This window comes from Octopus bimaculoides, chromosome 13, assembly GCF_001194135.2.
Source record: "Octopus bimaculoides isolate UCB-OBI-ISO-001 chromosome 13, ASM119413v2, whole genome shotgun sequence".
Lineage (NCBI taxonomy): Eukaryota > Metazoa > Mollusca > Cephalopoda > Octopoda > Octopodidae > Octopus > Octopus bimaculoides.
In genome coordinates this window covers 25,660,230-25,681,197 of record NC_068993.1, presented here as the reverse complement: position 1 = coordinate 25,681,197, position 20,968 = coordinate 25,660,230, and the positions used below count along the sequence as shown (strand labels likewise).

Genomic DNA, 20,968 nt, shown 5'->3' with positions numbered 1-20,968 from the left:
GGCCGTTTTCGTGCGGGTGACATGTAAAAGCACCCACTACACTCTCTGAGTGGTTGGCGTTAGGAAGGGCATCCAGCTGTAGAAACTCTGCCAAATTAGACTGGAGCCTGGTGTTGCCATCCGGTTTCACCAGTCCTCAGTCAAATCGTCCAACCCATGCTAGCATGGAAAGCAGACGTTAAACGATGATGATGATGATGATGATGATGATGAACACTAGCTTAATGATAACTAAGTTATTTTACTAAATTCATTGTTATATTTAAAATTAATTGAAAGAAACACAGAGCGTCTCAAAATAAATATGGTAACGAAAGGGTTAAGTGCACGTAGCAATCCACTCAGACCAAGTAATTTACATTTCATACAGTCACTTACCACCAGTTGTATCTCAGCTGCTGTTATTGGTTTTATTCATTTATTTATTTATTTATTTTTGAGAACTCACTGTTCTTTGCTGAGTTGCAACAGATGGTCAAAGTAGGCACTAAGGTCCTACCATCTCCTTTCCAAGACTGCTTGTCTTGAACTGTTGAGCACATATCCTGGTCTGTAAAAGAATAAAGGATGACTTTGCTGCCACATCACATTTCTGCCATTTAGGCTCACTGAATGGTATTTGTTCCTTTGTCTGTAAAAGCATACACATTAGCTCTGACAACACAAACTTCATGAAATGGTCAAAGGTTATTTTCTTCACTAGCAGGTTAGTCATGAAGCTTTTCCTAAATTACAATCATATCGAGAGCTAGAAGTGCAGCATATCTGCTGATAACTTACAAGCTGCTACCTAGAAGGATAGTGATGAAGGTAGTGGTAGTTGTTTACACAAAATCCTGTGCCTCTCTCTTTTGCTGCCATTTATTTTTTTTTGTACATTCATACTGTTTCCAATTTACTTGGTCTTCAAGTTTGTCTGCCATCAGGACAAAGAAATAAAGCTGTTTCATTGGGAGATAACGTGAATGGTATGGGTTTTCATGGTGATCCTCCCTTAGGGTCTGATATTTCATTTCCAATTTTCTATATTTTACTTTTTCTTTTAAAGTTTTGTAATGTATATATATGTGTATGTGTGAGAAATATATATCATCATCATCATCATCATATATAAGTATTTGTTTTCCCTGTCTATGAACACACAATTTCTCATATTCTTGCATATATATACACACATAGGCACAGACACACACATATATATATAGAGATATCTCTCTCTCTTTCTCTCTCCCCTCTCTCTCTCACACACACACACACACAGAATATGGATGGGCATTGCTATCAGTCGCACACTGTGTATTTTATTCACTATATTTTTTTCTTCACTCTTCACATTTTGATTTGATTTAATGTGTATGTATGTGTGTGTGCATGTGTGCGCACGTGTGTGTGTGTGTGTGTGTGCATATGTGTGTGTGTCTGTGTGTGTGTGTCTGTGTTTGTTTGTGTGTGTGTCATAACAGTGGTGATTTGGCATGAACAGAAAATGTTTTAGAACCAATGCCCTACAACATTTATCATCTGTGTTCAAATCTTGCCAGGTTGAATAGAATAAGTGCCATTAATATATTTATGGTCTATTGAATTAACTTTTAAAGATTAGTCTTTCATTCTCACAAAATATTATTATTATTTTTATTGTCTTTAATATTCATGGTTTGAGAAATACATCAACAGTTTTCTTTCTTACATCAAAAAGAATTAGCTACATCTTGGAAAAACATGCGTAGAAATGTGGAAGCTGAACAATTGCTGTGTGAGAATGTTCTATATTTACATATAATATTGCATATACTATTTACATATATTAGTATTGCTGTTTTCTGGAATGTTCCTGTGTCTATCCTTTTAGGCCATCAGTCAGTGTCTTCATGGAAGTGTTTATGTATCATTCCAAAGACATACTTTAGCTGCTGTAATATCTCTGATTCAACTACTAAGTTGGTGTAATTCCTTAGCTTTCAACTCACTTCGAAGTCGATTATTGTCATTTGTTTCATGGAAATAATGTCAAGTTTATTATGTATTGTCTGCTAGAATTCTGTTACATTCCATAGAATTTTCACATTATTATTTCCAAAGATTAGAATAGGTTCATAGGAAAATAGCTGTAATAGAGTTGCTAGGCATAAGAAAATCATATTTTCTATGTTGCTATTTATCCAAACATAATTCATGGGCACTAGTGTAGACTACTCTGACACATTCTGATATGTTGCTTCAGAAAATAATCTACACAGGTGACCTTTGTCATTTGTATTATAGAAATTAAGGATATTTCTTTCAATATTTGTTGGTGACAAAGGCAGCGAGCTGGCAGAAATGTTAGCACACCAGGGGAAATGCTTAGCGGTATTTCGTCTGCCATTACATTCTGAGTTCAAATTCCGCTGAGGTCGACTTTGCCTTTCATCCTTTTGGGGTCGATAAATTAAGTATCAGTTACACACTGGGGTTGATGTTATCGACTTAATCCCTTTGTCTGTCCTTGTTTGTCCCCTCTATGTTTAGCCCCTTGTGGGCAATAAAGAAATAAGAAACGTTAGCATGCCAGGTGAAATGCTTAGCAGTATTTTGTCTGTCTATATGTTCTGAGTTCAATTTCCGCTGAGGTCGACTTTGACTTTCATCCTTTTAGGGTCGATAAATTAATTACCAGTTGTGTACTGAGGTTGATCTAATCAACTGGCCTCCTCCCAAAACATTTCAGGCCTTGTGCCTAGAGTAGAAAAGAATATTTGTTGGTGATGATCTGTTCCTGATTGGCTCTTCTTCCATTCCTTTATTCTGTTTGGATTGGTTCATTCAGGCCAAGATTTCTCTTTTTATTTATATGTTTGGCAGTCAGTTTACAGAAGGATTGGCCATGCAAGAGTGTGTTTTACATTTGATCATCACGGAGCTACAAGTATACCTAGTTTTAGGTTGCTGTCTTTAGTTTAAATTTTAGTGAATCATATTTCAAATCTATTTCTTGGGAAAATTTTGCTACAGATATAAGAGAATCATTATCCTTTGCATAAACATAGGAATATAAGGTGATAACTGAAGCACACATTAGCCAGAACAAATAACAGGGCTTGCAGCTTGGGACTTGAGAGGCAAGCTCATGTATTGCTGGACTGATGGTCTTGTTAAGTTGCTTGGAGTCTAAACTGGGCCAGACCTGTTGCAAGATAGGCACTGAGATGAAGTTACAAACTAGGTGGGTAGTTCCATCATGAAATAGAGTAAGAGGAAGATATCTCTGCAAGAGAGTGCAGTGATGGTAAATGCATATATTACTTCCACCACTTATTGTCTGATTTTCATTTGACTAGTTTGGAGCATGTGCTTTGTTTCTTGTGGAAAAGATATATTTCTCTGGTTGGTTGGTTTATTTGCTGCCAATAAATGGAGAACTTAGTTGCTGTGGCTGATGATGTTCAAACAATTATTGCAGCTGTAGCAGCTGCAGAAATGCATTGATAGTGAGCAAGTGCTGAAGCTGTTTGTTAGGCATGCATTCTCTCAATTCATCTCATTAGTGGAACTGCTATCCTGAGTCAAGCAAAAATAAGATTGGATTTCTAGCATCTAGCAGATTAGCAGGTATTCATAGTTCTTTTCCAGTCAAGCAGTGTAGTTGGTAGTACATCAACTATTCTATTCTAAAATGGACTAGTTTTGGGCAACTGCACCAAAGTTCTTGAGGAGACTTTTGGTGTCAACAAAGATCAAGTAAACAGGTTGATCTAGGGGACTTTCAGCTTTGGATTATGGAAAATTTCCAGAAATCCCCTGCTTGACTGCTATTGGAAGACTTGGCTGGTTTGGAATAAATTCTTATGAGAATGGAAGTGCTTTCAGAAGTTCATGTCCATGATGCATGCAGAGTAACAAAACTGTTCTGCACATATTTGTTCAGTATATAAGTATTACTGGCTGTGAAAATATGTCAAACAGCTGTTGTCATACACAAGATCCAGTTATCAGCTGAATCGCCAGTGAGGACCACCCAACCACTTTCCTTTGGGCAGAAGGGCAAATAGTTTTCCTCTGTGGTTATGGTGGAAGAGACCGTTAGTGGACAAAACTGAAAGGACTGAGCCAAGTTTCAAGTTCTACTTGGAGAAGCAGGTGAGAGAATTTACTGAAAGATGGGTGAGAACAGTAAGAATACTCTGTATAATGTCTCCACTTTCAACATGTACTTGTAAGACAGACTAAAGAACACATCTAGGAAAGGGTACTCACCCTTTATAATCAGAGTAGTTCTGAATCTGTGGGTTTCCTTGGCCCAAAGTAGCTTTCCTCCTAATGGAACATCTCCTTTACACCTTTCTATATACTGACGCTTTCCATGCTTTTACTTTTTTTCAAATTAATTTATTGACTGCCCCCACCACATCTCCATCATCCTTATGGCAATAAAAGAATTCAAAGTTGACAGTGACACTCGAACATCAAACTTAACTCTACACCATTAAGATACAAACAACTGTGTTACATCTTGCCACAATACTTTATTTTTCATCTCTCTGAGCTCATTAAAATAAATACCAGTAATAAATTGTGGTTAATTTAATCAGATTTATCACCCCTACACTCACACACACATTCCACTATATAATATGGGTCTAACTATGAAAATGTTATTAGAATTATTTTCATTATTGTTGATGTGTTGTGATTTTTGTCATTATAACTAATATCATCATTATCATCATCATCAATATAATCATTATCACCATCATTATGGTCTTACTATTACTGTCATTGTTGTCTCAGAGAAGTGAGTGGGAGGAGTTCTGGTTATGTATTTATTATTGTTGTTATTCTCATTATTACTGTTATTTCTGGAGTTGTTTCCTCTCTAGTCTCCCCCACCGCCAGCTACTTACACGCTTACCTTAAACACTTCTCTTTCCCCTTCCTCCACCTCACCCCCATCGGCTAGAACCCTCCTCCCACTGTCTGTTTAGCTACTCACTCCTCCCTCTCTGTCAGTCTATTGATTTATTTATTATTTATCAACCACTCCAGCTTGTCACTTTGTCTTCCTTACCTGCTGTTTCTTTTATCATCTTGTCACTTATTTATCTATAATTCAATTTACCATGTTCCACCCTCTCTCCATCACTTCTTCCACAACCCTCCTGTCCCACCAATACTCTGCATCTAACTCCTCCTTTCTTTCTCTCTGGTTGTCAAATTCCAGACTTTATGGTTATTTTCTTATCATGTCCCTTCTCCCCACTCACACTAATATTGTTTCCATCTTCCCCTCTCCAAGATGGTAGTGGTGATGGGGGCTATGGCCCAGTGCAGCAAACTCCCACCCTCCTAAGTTGGAACAACAAAAGATGCTTCACCATAACTAATTTACTACATTTTCCCTTTTCTTCTTAGTCAATTTGTCTGTTGCCTGACAGTCAATCATGTGTGTTTGTGTGTATATATTGTATTTTTTATATGTATATCTATGTATAAAACAAATGTGTGGAATGTGTGTGAGTGTGTGTGTACACACGTTTACTTTCACCTTTTTTATTTGTGTGTGTATGCATTTATGTCTGTGGTTAAAATATTTTGAGTATATTTCAGAAGTACTGTTTATATAAGTTAAAATGAATTAATAAAGCCATACAGTATGGATATGTGTTACAATTTATTTCACTCAGTTTCCAGAATAAATTGTCCATATATCTGATATTTTGGCATAAAATGCCCTATTCTTAGCCTGAAAATATATTAGAAGGCTTTAGATGTTCATCAAACTTCATTCTGTCACTAAAATGATCACCTAACCATCATACCTTCTTTATTTGGTGCTCTTTTGTGCGAACAGATGTCTCTAATAACAGGCTTCTTTGCAAATACAGTACTGGTAGGGTACAGTATCCTTTCCTAGAGTAACATGAAAATCTAGTCAATGTCTTCAGCTACTCTGATATAATGACAATAGTAGTAATTTTGATTTGCTTCCACTTCTCTCCTTCTCACAACACTTGTCACTTGGTAGCATAATTAAAGCAAAATATTTGTATGATGCCTGTATATGAGATATGATATTGCATGATGGTGAAACATGGGCACTGAATAAAAAGGATGTACAGTGGCTGGAAAGAAGAACAGTATACTCTGCTGGATGTGTAATGTTAACATGAATTGATGATGGAACTGAAGTGAGTAGAACTGAGTATAAGAAGTATCAACTATAGTATTTGAGTGTAGTGCACTGTACTGGTATAGACATGCAATGCAGGATGACAGTTAGGGGAAAATGATCAAGTCAGCCCATGAAAAGAACCTACAGAAATGGAAGGCTGAGAAACATGGATAGAAGTGATGAAAGCTGATCTCTGGATGTTGAACTTCACAAAAATGACAAGTGGCTAGCAACTTGGTGATGAGGATTGTAATGGAAGAGTAAACTGTGTTTGAAACTCATCCTACCTATACAAATATGGAAAAATGAGCACAAAATATCTGCCTCCCTTCTTCCTACTATATCTCTTTAGTAGCACACACACACACACACACTGAAACAATGACATTTATTATAGCATGTATGTGTGTGTGTGTATCTGTATAAATACGCACACATACACACGCTCATATGTCCATGCTATTGGATGCTGTTATACATTTCTACTCTTAACAAGCTTTCAATTCTTTCTTGATTACACCCTTCTTCTCCATCTTGGCCCAAATCGTCTTCTCATTGTTGTGGAGGCTTTCTGTGTAGCCTTTTTCAATCTCTTGGATGTCACTTGGCAACTGCATGGATTCACTTATTGTCTGAGAAAGTCAACAGCTGTGAGGCAACACAAGTGTGTTGTGAGGATACAGTGGGCATCATTGTTGAGGAAAATGTAACATTGTTTGTTGTTATAATTATTAATGGTAATAAATGACTGTGTCAGTTAAGTGTTATAGGATATTTTAATGCTTTTTTTTTTTTTGCCATATTTCTGTTGAACAACTCCTTCCTTATTTCAATTAATTTTGAAAATAATAAAGAATTTGCTAAGATATCTTGGCTGGTAAATGCAACCTAAATTAACATGGAATTTTAATGGGAAATTTAAATTTCGATCACTTTATATAGAAAACTTGTGTCATAAAAGCAGGGGCAGTTTTGGATGGGTTGGTATCAAAAGGGCTAATGAGTGTCTACTACTTTATTAAAAATCATGTCTTTAGCAGAGTTAAAAACTTAAAAACTGAAATGATAATAATTGTGACATTTTGTTGCACGAAGATATTGTTTTAAGAAATACTGATTAAAAGTGATTGTAGATAGTAGAAGAATCTGGTAAGAAACATTTTACAAGTGAAGCTGCTTGTTATAATCTTGAATGTGAGAATTCTTATTTACAAAATTGGTGGGTCCCGAACAAATATTGTTATATCACTCTGCTTTACGTCACCATTGAAATGATCATATGTGGCTTCCTTTGTTTATTAAAGATTTTATTAGATTCAGGAAAATGTGAGCCACAGTCTACACATGGGAGAGTTCAGTAGATTATATTGAATCCAATAATCCACTGATGCTTATTTTATCAACATTCGATAGATGAAAGATAAAGTAAATCTTGGTGGAACATAACAGAACTCTGTAAGGTATTCTCACTACCACTATCCATTCTACTATAGCCAGTGATTATGTGTGATTACTGCATGTTCATAAACTATCTCTGTATGTGTGAAGGTTATATAAGCATGCATTTATAATTGTGTGCGCATGCATGCATGTGTGTGTGTGTGTGTGTGTGTGAACTTGTGCACACATACATAAACACATATTTCATGCATAGTATAGGAATAAATGAGCTCCTAATAAAATGTGTCCATGAGAAAACTTTACTGTCTGCTATGTCTGTTCCATTAATATCTTTGAAAAAGACATCAACAATCTTATTGACACAGAACAGACACAACACTCAGACAGATTACTGGGGCCACACATTTAATAGAAAATAGACAGAACCTCAACAGAAAATGTGAATGGAGTAATAACCACCCACCACCTACAACCTGAAAAATTAAAGGGAGAATCATCATCATCATCATTATTGTTGTCGTTTAACGTCTGCTTTCTGTGCTGGCATGGGTTGGATGGTTTGATTGAAGGCTGGTGAGCCAGGAGGCTGCACCAGACTACAATCCAATCTGGCAATGTTTCTACAGCTGGATGCTCTTCTTAACTCCAAGAGTGTAGTGGGTGCTTTTTACATGCCACCAGCATGAGGGCCAGTTAGGCAGTACTGGCATTGGCCATGCTTGAATGGTGCTTTTTACGTGCCACTGGCACGGGAGCCAGTAAGGCAGCACTGGCAACGACCTCACTCAAATAGTGCTTTTTACATGCCACCGGCACAAGTCCTGTCAGCCAGCACCGGCATCGACCACGCTCGAATGGTGCCATGACAACGACTTCACTTGCCTCAACAAGTCTTTGCAGGTGCAGTTTATTGCCCAATGATTGCAGCGTACTCTTAAACGGGCTGGTTATGCTGCACTGGCTAGGCCACAGTTATGGTCTCACTTGTCTTGCGAGGTCTTCTCAAGCATATCATATCTCCAAAGATCTCGGTCACTTGTCATCACCTTGGTGAGGCCCAACATTCGAAGGTCGTGCTTCAACACCTCATCCCAGGTCTTCCTGGGTCTACCTCTTCCACAGGTTCTCTCTACTGCTAGAGTGTGACACTTTTTCACATAGCTGTCCTCATCCATATGCAACACGTTACCATACCAGCACAGTTGTCTCTCTTTCACACCACATCTGATGCTTCTTATGTCTAACTTTTCTCTCAGGGCGCTTACACTGTGCCGTGTATGCACACTGACATTACACATCCAGTGGAGCATACAAGCTTCATTCCTTGCAAGCTTACGCATGTCCTCAGCAGTCACGGCCATGTTTCACTGCCATGTAGCATGGCTGTTCGCACACATGCCTCATACAGTCTACCTTTTACTCTGAGTGAGAGGCCCTTTGTCACCAGCAGAGGTAAGAGCTCTCTGAACTTTTCCCAGGCTATTCTTATTCTAGCAGCTACACTTTCAGGGCAACCACCCCTGCTACTGACTTGGTCACCTAGGTAACGGAAGCTATCAACTACTTGTAGATTTTCCCCCTGGAATGTGACGGAATCTGTTTTCTGCACATTTTCAGTGCTTATGGCCCCTGAGCATCTGCCACATACAAAAACTATCTTCCCACTTAACCCTCCTTTGATATTGCTGCACCTCTTATGTGTCCATAGTTTACACCGGGTACATCTTATGGAGTTTCTACCTACGCCTTTTCTACAGATCAAGTGGGGCCATCTACCTGAAGGGATTTGTGGTATGTCTGCCTTCCTACTTAGTAGGACTTTGGTTTTAGCTAGATTGACTCTAAGACCCTTCGATTCTAATCCTTGCTTCCACACCTGAAACTTCTCCTCTAGTTCTGATTGTGACTCAGCAATTAGAGCAAAGTCATCAGCATATTCTGTCCACCCTAAAACCTCATCGCTATCATATTTATTTCTTGTTTTAGCTCTTCACCAATTACTCCCACCTTCTCTTGCATAATGTTAGTAACCATGTATCTCTTCTCCTGCAAGAAACCTCTTTTTCCCCTCTCTTCATACTGTAACTTTTCATCACCTCACTCTTTACTGTTGTCCTACTCACCTGGTGGGGATCACAATCATGCACATCTTTAGTGCTGGTGCCACATAAAAGTACCCAGTGAACTATGTAAACTGGTTGGCGTCAGGAAAGGCATCCAGCTGTAGAAACCATACCAAGCAGATACTAAAGCATGATGCAGTCCTCTGACCCATTGGATCCTTTCAAATTGTCCAACCCATGTCAGAATGGAAGGCAGACATTAAAAGATGGTGCTGCTATTGAAGATGATGATGATAATGATAATGAAGAAGGTGATGATGTTGGTGTGTGTGTTTATGTTTACATTGGTAAAAGCTATTGTTACAAGATATGTTGTTAATTTTCTGTACCATAACAGTTCAACAAACAAAGATCAGTAAACTGGTACCAGACTGAAATAAATATTGGCATTAATATGATCGACTAAAAACTCTTGAAATCAGTGCTATAGTACAGCCACAGTCTAGAGGCTAAAACTAGTAAAATAATAAATGAATAGCTGTGATTAAGACACAACTAAAATGATTCAGTCCTTGCTATAGGTCATCCCCAGTTGATCTCTTTTCTATATGATTTAACCAGTTGGACTGACCATGCTACAGTTCTGCTTCAGTTTAGATCTTTATTTCAGGATTCCCTACCATTTTAGTTCTGCTCCAAGAGGAATTTTTATAAGACTTCATCAGTTGAACTTACTAGAGCTACCTGCTCAATAACAACTCCTAAATGTCTGAAAACAATGTACATTGTGGTTTATTGTCCTTGCTGTCTTTTCCAGATATAGATGAATGTTTCCTTGATAACAACACTTGTGGAGAAACCTGCATCAATCTGGAAGGCTCTTATGAATGTATATGTAGCTCTGCTGGCATGAAACTCTCCTATGACAGATTCTCATGTATAGGTATGTAGCTTGCTGAGTGATTTTCTTCCATATAACTTTAAAATTTTTGCAAATGATTAATCACACAGGCATGCAGGTGGGTAACTTATGTACAATTTTTAAAATTTTGTTTGGATCAGTGTCTTCTTTATTTAATTTTCATTTTACATTGTATCTTGTCAAAAAGAAAGTGGCTAACAAAATGGAAAGTTGGCAGCTGATGTTATTTCAAACTACTATGATGTGTGTTTTTAGCAATAGCACAGTTCACAAAAACTATAACTAGACACTATTTAAATCTTTAAACAGTGTGAGCCCTGCATAACTGTCAGATATTTTATCAACTTGCAGTGCTGATTTCAAATTTTATGGCTGCTACTTATGATAGTCTGACTTGCCTCTCAAGAGAATAAGTTTCTCTTTAACAACATATCTTTAAAGCTAGATTTTATGACTTAGTGGAGAAACAACATCCTTCATTACCTATGGTAGGGTCTTTGAGACTGTTTGGTGGAAAGAATACAGAAATGATGACTTGTGTGTTATTGTAGATGAAGTAATACATCAGCATGTTGAGCTGTCTTCAGATCAAAGATCTAGTCTAAATAATCACAGCAGAATGGACTACACTAAAGGTAGCAATGGCCAGTTGTTGGAGTTAAGCTGAGACTAACTCCAGCACACCATATTATGGTAAATGTCATGGATAAGGAGGAAATATGATAATAATAAATAATCATTTTGTGATGAGTAGCGAAGGCTACTCATCACCAAATTGTGATTTGTTGCTTCACTTGTCTTGTTATTGAGAGAAACATAAATCTCTCAGCATCTTATTCACCTTCCTCCACATATCTATGCAATGAAATGAATTAAATATTGATATCCAATAATATATTTACATTGCCTAAATACATTGATGTAGCCTATGAAGTAACATAGCAATGACTAAATAATGATATAAAAATATGTAATATGTTATTCAAAAAGAGATTATGTTTTACATTCAATTCCATTTAAATAGTCATACATACTCTGGATTGCCTACTCCAAAATACTGATGCTTCAATTGTAAGGATTCATTTATGTCTTCATCATATCATCTGCATGACTAGATTCTTTGCACTTTTTATCACCTAATTATTAAAGAATTTTTTATTTTTATTGTAACATTACAACTTGCAGCTGGGTCTGGCAGTTCCACATGCGAGGATCACGACTTAAATAAATTTTCAAAATGAAATGACTAATATAGAATTATTAGAAAAATAGCAGTGAGCAAATACAAGCTACACAACTACACAGTTGAAATACAATTATTTGAACATCATATGCCAGATACAGAGAGTAGAATACAAACACAGAGTAACACAGATAACATAGAGTAACATAAGGACAAAGTTTTCTCCTTCTGTGTACATTATTTCTGATTAATATTTTTTTGCATGTTATTTTGAATGTGTTACTGTTTACTATGGCTAGGTGACCATTAACTTAATGTTATTAAAACAAATGTATTATGAAAGTTTACTTTTGTGTTTGGTTTTATTATAGTGATTTTATTGTTTTATCTTTTTCTTTGGCTTATTATAATTCTTGTTTTTCATATTGTTTTGTGTGAATAAATTTTTAAAAAATTCTACTCCATCAATTTGTATAATATTACATGATTTTTTTAATCTTTGATATTATTATTTTATTATTATTATTATTGTTGTTTTTCTTTTGATTGTCTGTAGATATCAATGAATGTGTGGAAGGTTTTAATCCCTGTCAAGAAAACTGTGTGAATACTATTGGGTCATTTTACTGTGAATGTTTGACACACGGATTTGAACTCACTGATGGTTTCAACTGTTCTGGTCTGATATTCCTTAATATTTTTCTTAATATCTTTGAGTGTATAAGGGGGTGAGCTGGCAGAAAGATTAGCATGCTGGGCAAAATGCTTAGTAGTATTTTGTCTGTCTTTATGTTCTGAAAGGTCGACTTTGCCTTTCATCCCTTCAAGGTCAATAAATTAAGTACCAGTTGCATACTGGAGTCGATTTAATTGACTGCCCCCACCTCCCCAAAAGTTTTGGACCTTATGCCTAGAGTAGAAAAGAATATCTTTACATGTATGCATGTGTGTATGTGTACACATGCATACACAAACATGCACCACCACCCCACACATACACACACTGTTTAAAATTCTTTGTTTGGTATTGTGGTATTGCTAGAAGGAGGGGATTCAAGATGTAGGAGTGGAGTATTGTTGTGGTGGCAGTATTAGTGCTGCTGTAACTGTGGTGGAGTTAGTATCAGTTCAAAATGATTCAGATTCTCTTTCCATCAACAAATGTATTGTTACTGTTTTACATAATAATGTTATCAATAATAATAATAATAATAATAATAATAATAATAATAATAATAATAATAATAATAATAATAATAACAATAATAATAATAATTGCTATAGATTTGCTTGTCAGTTGCTTGACCTTAACCAGTTGAGCATGTCCTTTAGTGGCATCTCTGATCATGAGCAGGAGTAGTGGGGGAGCACCAGAGCCGTGTGTTGAGGGGAATTGTTTGGAGTTTGAATAATTCACCTCTGCAAACATAGGTGTTTCATTCATCATCCTTAAACAAACCTTATTCAGGAACCTTTTGAGTATGATGGGCTACTTGACCTGAAGAAAATTCTAACTGGGCCCCACCTGCAAACTCAGGTGCATTTTATCTTGATATGAGATCACCATGTCATGCACATGTGGTTGTGACTCATGTGTCTGATGTGCCCATATCAGATGGGTAGTCATGATGGGTATATTGATCTTCATATATTTGTATTTTAATGTCACTTAGATGGCATACATTGCTCTCTCACTCAATTATTATTATTATTATTATTATTATTATTATTATTATTATTTCTTCTGAAATCTGAGGGAGGGAGTAGTCAATTACATTGATCCCAATGCTCAATTGGTACATATTTTATTGACCCCCCCAAAAAAATGAAAGGCAAAGTCGACCTCAGTGGAATTTAAACTCAGAACATAAAGGTGAACAAAATATTGCTAAACATTCTGTCTGCTCACCTCCTTCTTAATAGTAATAATAATAATAATCATTTCTACTATAGGCACAAGGCCTAAAATTTTGGGGGAGGAGGCTAGTCGATTACATCGACCCCATTTCTTTACTGGTACTTATTTTATCAACCCTAAAAGGATGAAAGGTTAAGTTGACCTCAGCAGAATTTGAACTCAAAATGTAGCAACAGATGAAATGCTGCTAAGCATTTTGCCTGGTGTGCTAATGATTCTGCCAGCTCACCACCTTAATGATATCAACAACTTGGCATTGAGACTGAGGAAAAGCATGCCAGGTTTTTTAGAGGGGAAATGAGATTTTAGGTTTAAAGGATGATTTAAATTGCCATAATGCACAATGTGTGCATTATGGGTTCTAAGCACTTGAAAGACTGCTGAAAACTGCAGGAGGGTTCTAAAGACTGCATGAGGATTCTGAACACTTGAAAGACTGATGAAAATTTGCGGATACCTAAGGTTACAGGTAGTAACTTGCTATTCAAATAATTCCTATCAGGAATGAGACCAAACCTGAGCCAAACCAAAATAATATGTCATAGCAGCTCAGTTGGTGCCAGAATTATATTTCACTGTTAATTATAATCTGTGTAACTTCCTCAGTAAACGAGTTTCCTTTTAGTTTTGAGTAGTATTCAGTTGGTCACTCAACTGGATTTATCAATTACCAAGTAAATGGTTCAGTATTCCAAAAACATGTGTCTTTAATGTAATTTGCAGGCAGAATCGGTGTGACAGGCCTGGTTCTTTAAATTACTGGTTGAATACAGACCAGACCTTATACTTTCCTCAGCTGAACAACTGCCATCAGTGTCAGCACCCTACTTTCTACAATCTATCTAACGGGCTTCCATACAGTGTCCATCAAACCAGTTTCACTCATAACATTTGGTCAAACTGAGGCTATGGTAAAAGAAACTTGTCTAAGATGCCAATCAGTGGGGCGAAATCTAGATCCTCATAATTGTAAAACAAACACCTAAAGCATTCAACCATGTTACATCCACAAACCCCTCTGGGCTTCCATTTAAAAAAAGTTTCCATGGTTTAATAAAAAGACAAATCAGGTGGAAGAAAATAGGTGTAAATGTTTTGGAACTAGGGTGAGAACGAAAGTAAGGAATGTAAATTTTTTCATTGTCACGAGACCACAACTTTGAAAAGTGGTTTAATCTTTTGAACTGATACAAACAAAGTACAGGCACTTATTTTATTGGGCCCATGAGATAGAAAGCAGTCAACCATTGTGAGATTTTGACACAGAGTAATAATAACTAAATATATAATGAACTAATGATTGCCCCATCACTTCCCTCTTTAAGCTGAAATGTCCAATATGGCTATTTAATTATGAGATTAATAGTCCAATGAATATATAATGATGCTTAAGTGTTAGGTTGTTGGGATTATGATAAGAGAAGTCTCATAAAAATTGTGTCATTGTGATTATAGATCTGTTGAGATGCTTTACACCTCTCATTTGCAATGCCTTCACATTGTAAGAGTATAGAAAATATTCTGATTTTACACATAGAACTAAAAGCTTGTTAAGAGAAGTCCAGCAGGGGAATGTGATATCAGTAAAATTACCAATAATAATAGATATAATTATTCATTATGGTAAAATAATGAAGCAAAAGCAATGTAGCTTTAATTAATTTATAATTAATATAGAATTCACTAACAAATACATTTAAGTAATGATACAGACATGTCACAATGTGCAGTTCTGGGTTTTCTTTTCTTTTTTAAACTTGTGGCTCATCTTGAAAAGTTTAACTGAATTGCATTTAATTCTGTGAAAATATGAAGTAAATATTTTTTAAATCAATGTTCTTTCTTTTTGTTTCATATATTCACAGATGTTGATGAATGTGCCTCAGAATTAAAAAATGGATGTGACCAGCTCTGTTACAATGTACCTGGCTCTTATGATTGTGACTGCAACCCAGGTTACTGGATGGATACTTCATTGGATTGCATAGGTAGGCAACCATTTTTTGTGTCTTTTGTTTTTCTTGTCAGTTACAGTGATTTCTTTTGACTATATACAAGACCAATTTTATAAAAATATGTTAGAAGTTGAATTGCTCTATTTATTCTTGAGAACATCAAAAAAAAATGTATTCTACTTTTAGTTCTCTTCATCTCAATGTGTTTGCAATTCCTGGACTGCCATCAAGCTGTGTCTTCTCGCAACTCCTTTCATAATTACATTGATTTCTGGCTTCTTTTATTTAGTGTTATTCCTGTTTGTCTCACTTAAATAAACTGTCTACTTTCATTTCTCTCCATGTTCTTAGAAAGAATAGATATTAAATATTGTGATGTTTTGAGCTGAGATAAGAGGTGGAGATGGTGAGCTAGATTGAGTGGAGTGAGTGTGACAAAAATAATGTCAGGTGAAGTCAATGAAGTGTACCTTTTCACAGGAAGGAACCAGTTCACAGATAGGTCTCAGGAAGCAAGTGAAAGTTCTTCATGACCATTCATTTATTCTGCTGATTTGTAATGGAGCACAGAGCCTTCCTTCTTCTTCTGTACAATAGGGTGAACTGCAACAAAAGATGTTTTTGAAAAGTGGGTGGAGGAAAAAGCCAAATTTGAGAGGGTGGTGAAGATATGGATTAAGGAAGGCATTTTAATGATGTGGGAGGAAGAAGTGGAGAATGAAGCGTTGTCACTGATGACAGTTGTTTAGCTAATGAAGAATAAGATCTGGCCAGTGGACATGGTTTACCATTTGGTATGTCACAAAGGTAGTGAGACTACAGATGCAGATAGAAAGACCTTGCAAGAGTCAAAACAAATGATGGGGGCTTCTATGATAGTTAATTTGAAGTCAGTCTACCTGCAGCCTTGTGTAGCCGAGAAGTAGAAATACCAGCTGGTGAAATGCGGGAGTAATATCTATGGTTTGAAAAAAAAAATCGATGCTGAAAATCATGGCAACAACTCTCAAGATGGTATTAGAAAAACAAGGACAGAGTGAAAGGGGCCACCAACACCTACTTAGATCACATCTTGGTGGATGAGACAGTGGTGATGGCAGCGTGGATTGTGGATCATCTGAAAATGTTTGGGCTGGCTGTGAAATTGCTGGAATCTATGGTAAGAGAGACAATATTAGCACTGAGGCTGAAGAAAAGCATGTTGGGCAGGCTGGTGTTTTAGAGGGGAAATGAGATTCCAGGTTTAAAGGATGATTTAAATTGCCATAATGCACAATGTGTGCATTATAGGTAGGTCTCTAACCTATCACTTGTTGGCTCTGAACTGCATGTAGCTATGCAAAGAGGAGAACTAATAGAATGAACTGAGGAGAGGAAGCTGGAGAGAAGACAACTGCAATGATGAAGGATATCATGGAGAGGGAGTTGGAAAAGGGTGTTGTATGGTGTGATACTAATAGAATAGCTTTGGGAGTTGTTCTAGAAATAAATGATGCTGAGGTGAAGGATGTGGTCTGGCTTAGGAGGAAAGATAGGATAGACAAATAGGATATTGTACTGTAGAGCTCTGAGGTAGGGGTTGCATGATATTCAAATTTGGATTGATTAAGCTACTGTGCTTGGGTGGAGAGAATCAGTAACCACAAATGAGAGAAGAATTTGAGCAAAGGGAGCCACTGAGATGATTGTTGAGTGATTCCTTGGAATTCCATGTGAGTTGATTGCCATATTTGACCTGAAGTTTCAAAGCTGGTGTCTTCAGAGGAAAATGAAATGGATGATTTTACCAAGATGAGGAAAACCTGGGTGGGAGTACCAGAAGATTTTGAGAGATGAATGACTAAAGTTCGATGTTTGCGGTACCTGGAGTTGAAGACAATGCATAACATGCACTAAATAGGGGTGTCAGAATGTTGTTTTTGGTCGGAAAGTTTGTCTTTGAATGTCATCAGGGAGGTTTAGAAGGTAGTTAGAAGTGGTAACAGGTATCAGTCAGTCAAGCCTGTGTATGAAACAGGAAATATCTAAGTGAAAGACAACTGGCAGTGGATGTAATGTACTATTGGCAAGATTGTATTTTACTATGATTGACTGTAGGCCTGGTCAAGTAGCTACATAGAGGGAGTTAGGATAGAGGCTGCAGTTAAAGTTGCAAAGGTTCTAAGGGAAATCTTTTTGGAGAAGTACTCAGTGGATGGGACAAAAATACCACATTTTGTTCAGAATCAATGAGAGAAATTCAAGACAGGTGGAATATCAGGCACTACTTTAGAATTATGTACCGACTGAGAAGAGACAGGATTGTAGAGAGACACCATTAAATGATCAAGTCATAGCTGAAAGAGGTTATACCTCCCTGACTGTCGCAGTGTTCTAGTGCATCATGTCATCTCAGTTATAGTAGGCAGAGGAGTTGGTGCCCCATTGGGCAGTGTTCTTGTTTGAGTGGAGATACCTGAGTGCTGTACCAGTGAGACTGGAAGAGATGAAGGACATGTACATGTTCACATTGGAGATGATGTTTCAATGGAACCACTGAATGCATGCTGTACAGCTTAGTGGGGCAGGGAAGAGTGACAAATGTTAATTATGGAATAACATTTCTGTCAAGAGAATGCCAATCTCAAGTGCTGGAAGTCATAGGGTGATTGGCTCAACAAATGATTAAGCTAGTGATGATAAATGAGAAGAGATCATTACAATGCTATGGAAGGTCAGCCTTAGTGGACAATTAACAATGAGATGATGTGAGGGCTGGGGTTTGGCTGGATTTCTCACTTGTAGATAGTTGTAATTAGATAGGAATAGTTGCCAAGGGGTGTACAGGGAGATAGTAAATCCTTTTTAGTTGTTGAAAGAATTTTGGTGTGTGTGCATGCGTGTGCGTGAGCGCCTGTGTGTGCGTGTGTTAGAGGGTAGAGGATCATTTGCTATTGTGTGAAGTGATCTTGAAACTAATGGCAGGCTGTGATGTGAGTTGAGCTAACAGACAGAAATGACAGGCTGGAATGGTGAGTCAACCAAGTGCACCTTTTCACAGGAAGGAGGCAGTTCACAGGCAGGAGTTAGTTGACAAGCAAGTGAGTTTCTCTGCAACCGTAGGTGATGGAGCCTAGTGCCTTCTTGCTTCTTCTGCACCAGAGACTTGGTGTCAATGACCTATGCTTGAAGTAAAGATGAAACCATTTTACTATTGTTTGTTTCCACAATAAATATAACCAAGCATTTGTTGGTAATCATCAAATAAGAGATTTTATTATGTCTTTGAGTGGTAACTTTATCTTTCTAGCCATAGAGAAAGCTTACCAATAATATTCATGTACAGTGCCTATGACGAGATTTATCTTGCATCACATTTCACAGAAGTCAAAGTTAGGCGCTGGTCTTGTAGTCTGTGGTTAGTAACCAAAATAAAAGAAAATTCTAGATTTTACTTGATATTTTCCAGTTCTATGTAATACAAAGTTTAAATTGGATTAAAGAGAAAACAAGATTCTCACATCCTTAAAAATACGTTTCTAAATATACAGTAAGAAACACCAGCAAGACTTCAAAAAAGAAAATATTCTAAATTAGAAAGATTATATAAAGAAATAAAAATGTTTTACTTTCCCCCATCTTGATTACTATATTACTTGAGGGGTTTTATAATATTCTTTCTTGACATCTTTCTTGTTCTCAAAGTGTTTCACACACACACACACCTAAATGCATAGATATCTATATATCTATATGTATATATCTATATATCAATCTATCCATCTATATATATACATACATCTATCCTGCGCTTCATCCCCTTCATTCCATCCAGTAACGAATTTCAGACCCATGCTGATATTTATAGCTTTGTGTGCCATGTCAGGCTATATGCACTATTCCACAATACTCCACCTGCATCTAATGAAGAGAACTGCTTCACCGACCTGGGCCACTGACCATCCCACCGGATGCCAGCTCCTGGCCAGTTCCAAGCAGTCACTCATTTTGCAAGCGTCTGCCAATGTGTTGTGGACCGGTTTAACTTTCACAGGCATTCCTGACATCTCAACACCTCCCCGGCTGAACTCTCAGCCTTTCAATATCTCTGGTACCACAAAGACATCATCGTAAAACAGGCTGACAAGGGTGGAGCCCTGGTGGTGAGGTGCACAGACCTCTGCAAGGCTGAAGCTTTCCGCCAACTTCAAGTCACCTCCTTCTATTGCCCTCTGACCTCCAACCCCATGCCTAGCTACCAACAGACTGTGTCCTCCACTATCCATGACCTCATCTCCTTCTCCCATCTCCCTCCCTCTCCCTCACCTCCCTCCAACTTCATTCTCCGCACTCCATGCACTCCCACCATTTCCTTCCTTCCCAAAATCCACAAGCCCAACAACCCTGGTTTGCCCCATTGTCTCCGCCTGTAACTGCCCCATGGAATTGATCTCGAAATACTTCACCTGTGTCCTTGCCCACCTAGTGGCTTCCCTCCCCTCCCACATCCACGACACTAACCATGCTCTCCATCTTTTAAACTCTATCTCCTTCCCTCCTCTAACTGAGGGGTCGATAAGAAAATTATATTTCTGGTCCTTAAGCATAACCCAGGGCTTTTGAGGGATGTAGGGTTTGGTTCTATCATCTATAGCTAGATCTCTGACGATTTGTAGCCCTGCACTGTTAATTCTTTTTAATACATCATTACATATACAAATATATATATATATATATATATATATATATATATATATATATACACATATGTATATATATATACATACATATATACATATATACATATATATATATATACATATATATAAATACATTTATGTGTATGCATATATATACATATGCATATACACATATATATATATATACACATATATAAACAATAACGTAAATAGAGATTCAATTGGCATTCCAATAATTCATTTATATTATAATATGACATAATATACTATGAAAATAATCTATATATATAAAACTGAGAATATGTGTGTCTGTCTGTCTGTCTGCATCACTAAAACTGGAGAACTACCCAGCGGATTTCATTTAAATTTTACACATGCTTTACTTAGGGTCCATGCAGTGTCATGGGTCCCCCAAAATTTAAAACTTCTTGCCTAATGCGAGCCCAGAGCAATCTCTTATCTCTTACACTGTTTCCGTATTATGTGTCAAAAGTGAAACAGTAACTTCTCTATTAAAACTTTCACTATTTTATGGTTTCAATTTCAATTACTTTCATTATGTATCTATATGTATTAGTTTCATTTCTATTATTTTCAATACATATTTATACACATGTTTGTATATGTATGTACATCATCATCATCATCATGATGTACGTATATATATACATATATACGTATGTATATACATATATA

General features: G+C 36.9%; 1 protein-coding gene across 1 annotated transcript in view; it reads left to right on the top strand.

Moving 5' to 3' along the window:
* Positions 1 to 20,968, top strand: part of LOC106871923 (fibrillin-1) — a 694,404-nt gene that overhangs the window by 471,693 nt on the left and 201,743 nt on the right. Inside the window, exons 15-17 of the mRNA XM_052972376.1 lie at positions 10,433 to 10,558; positions 12,277 to 12,399; positions 15,504 to 15,626. Coding sequence (XP_052828336.1) covers positions 10,433 to 10,558; positions 12,277 to 12,399; positions 15,504 to 15,626 — 372 coding nt within the window. The remainder of the gene's footprint in view (positions 1 to 10,432; positions 10,559 to 12,276; positions 12,400 to 15,503; positions 15,627 to 20,968) is intronic.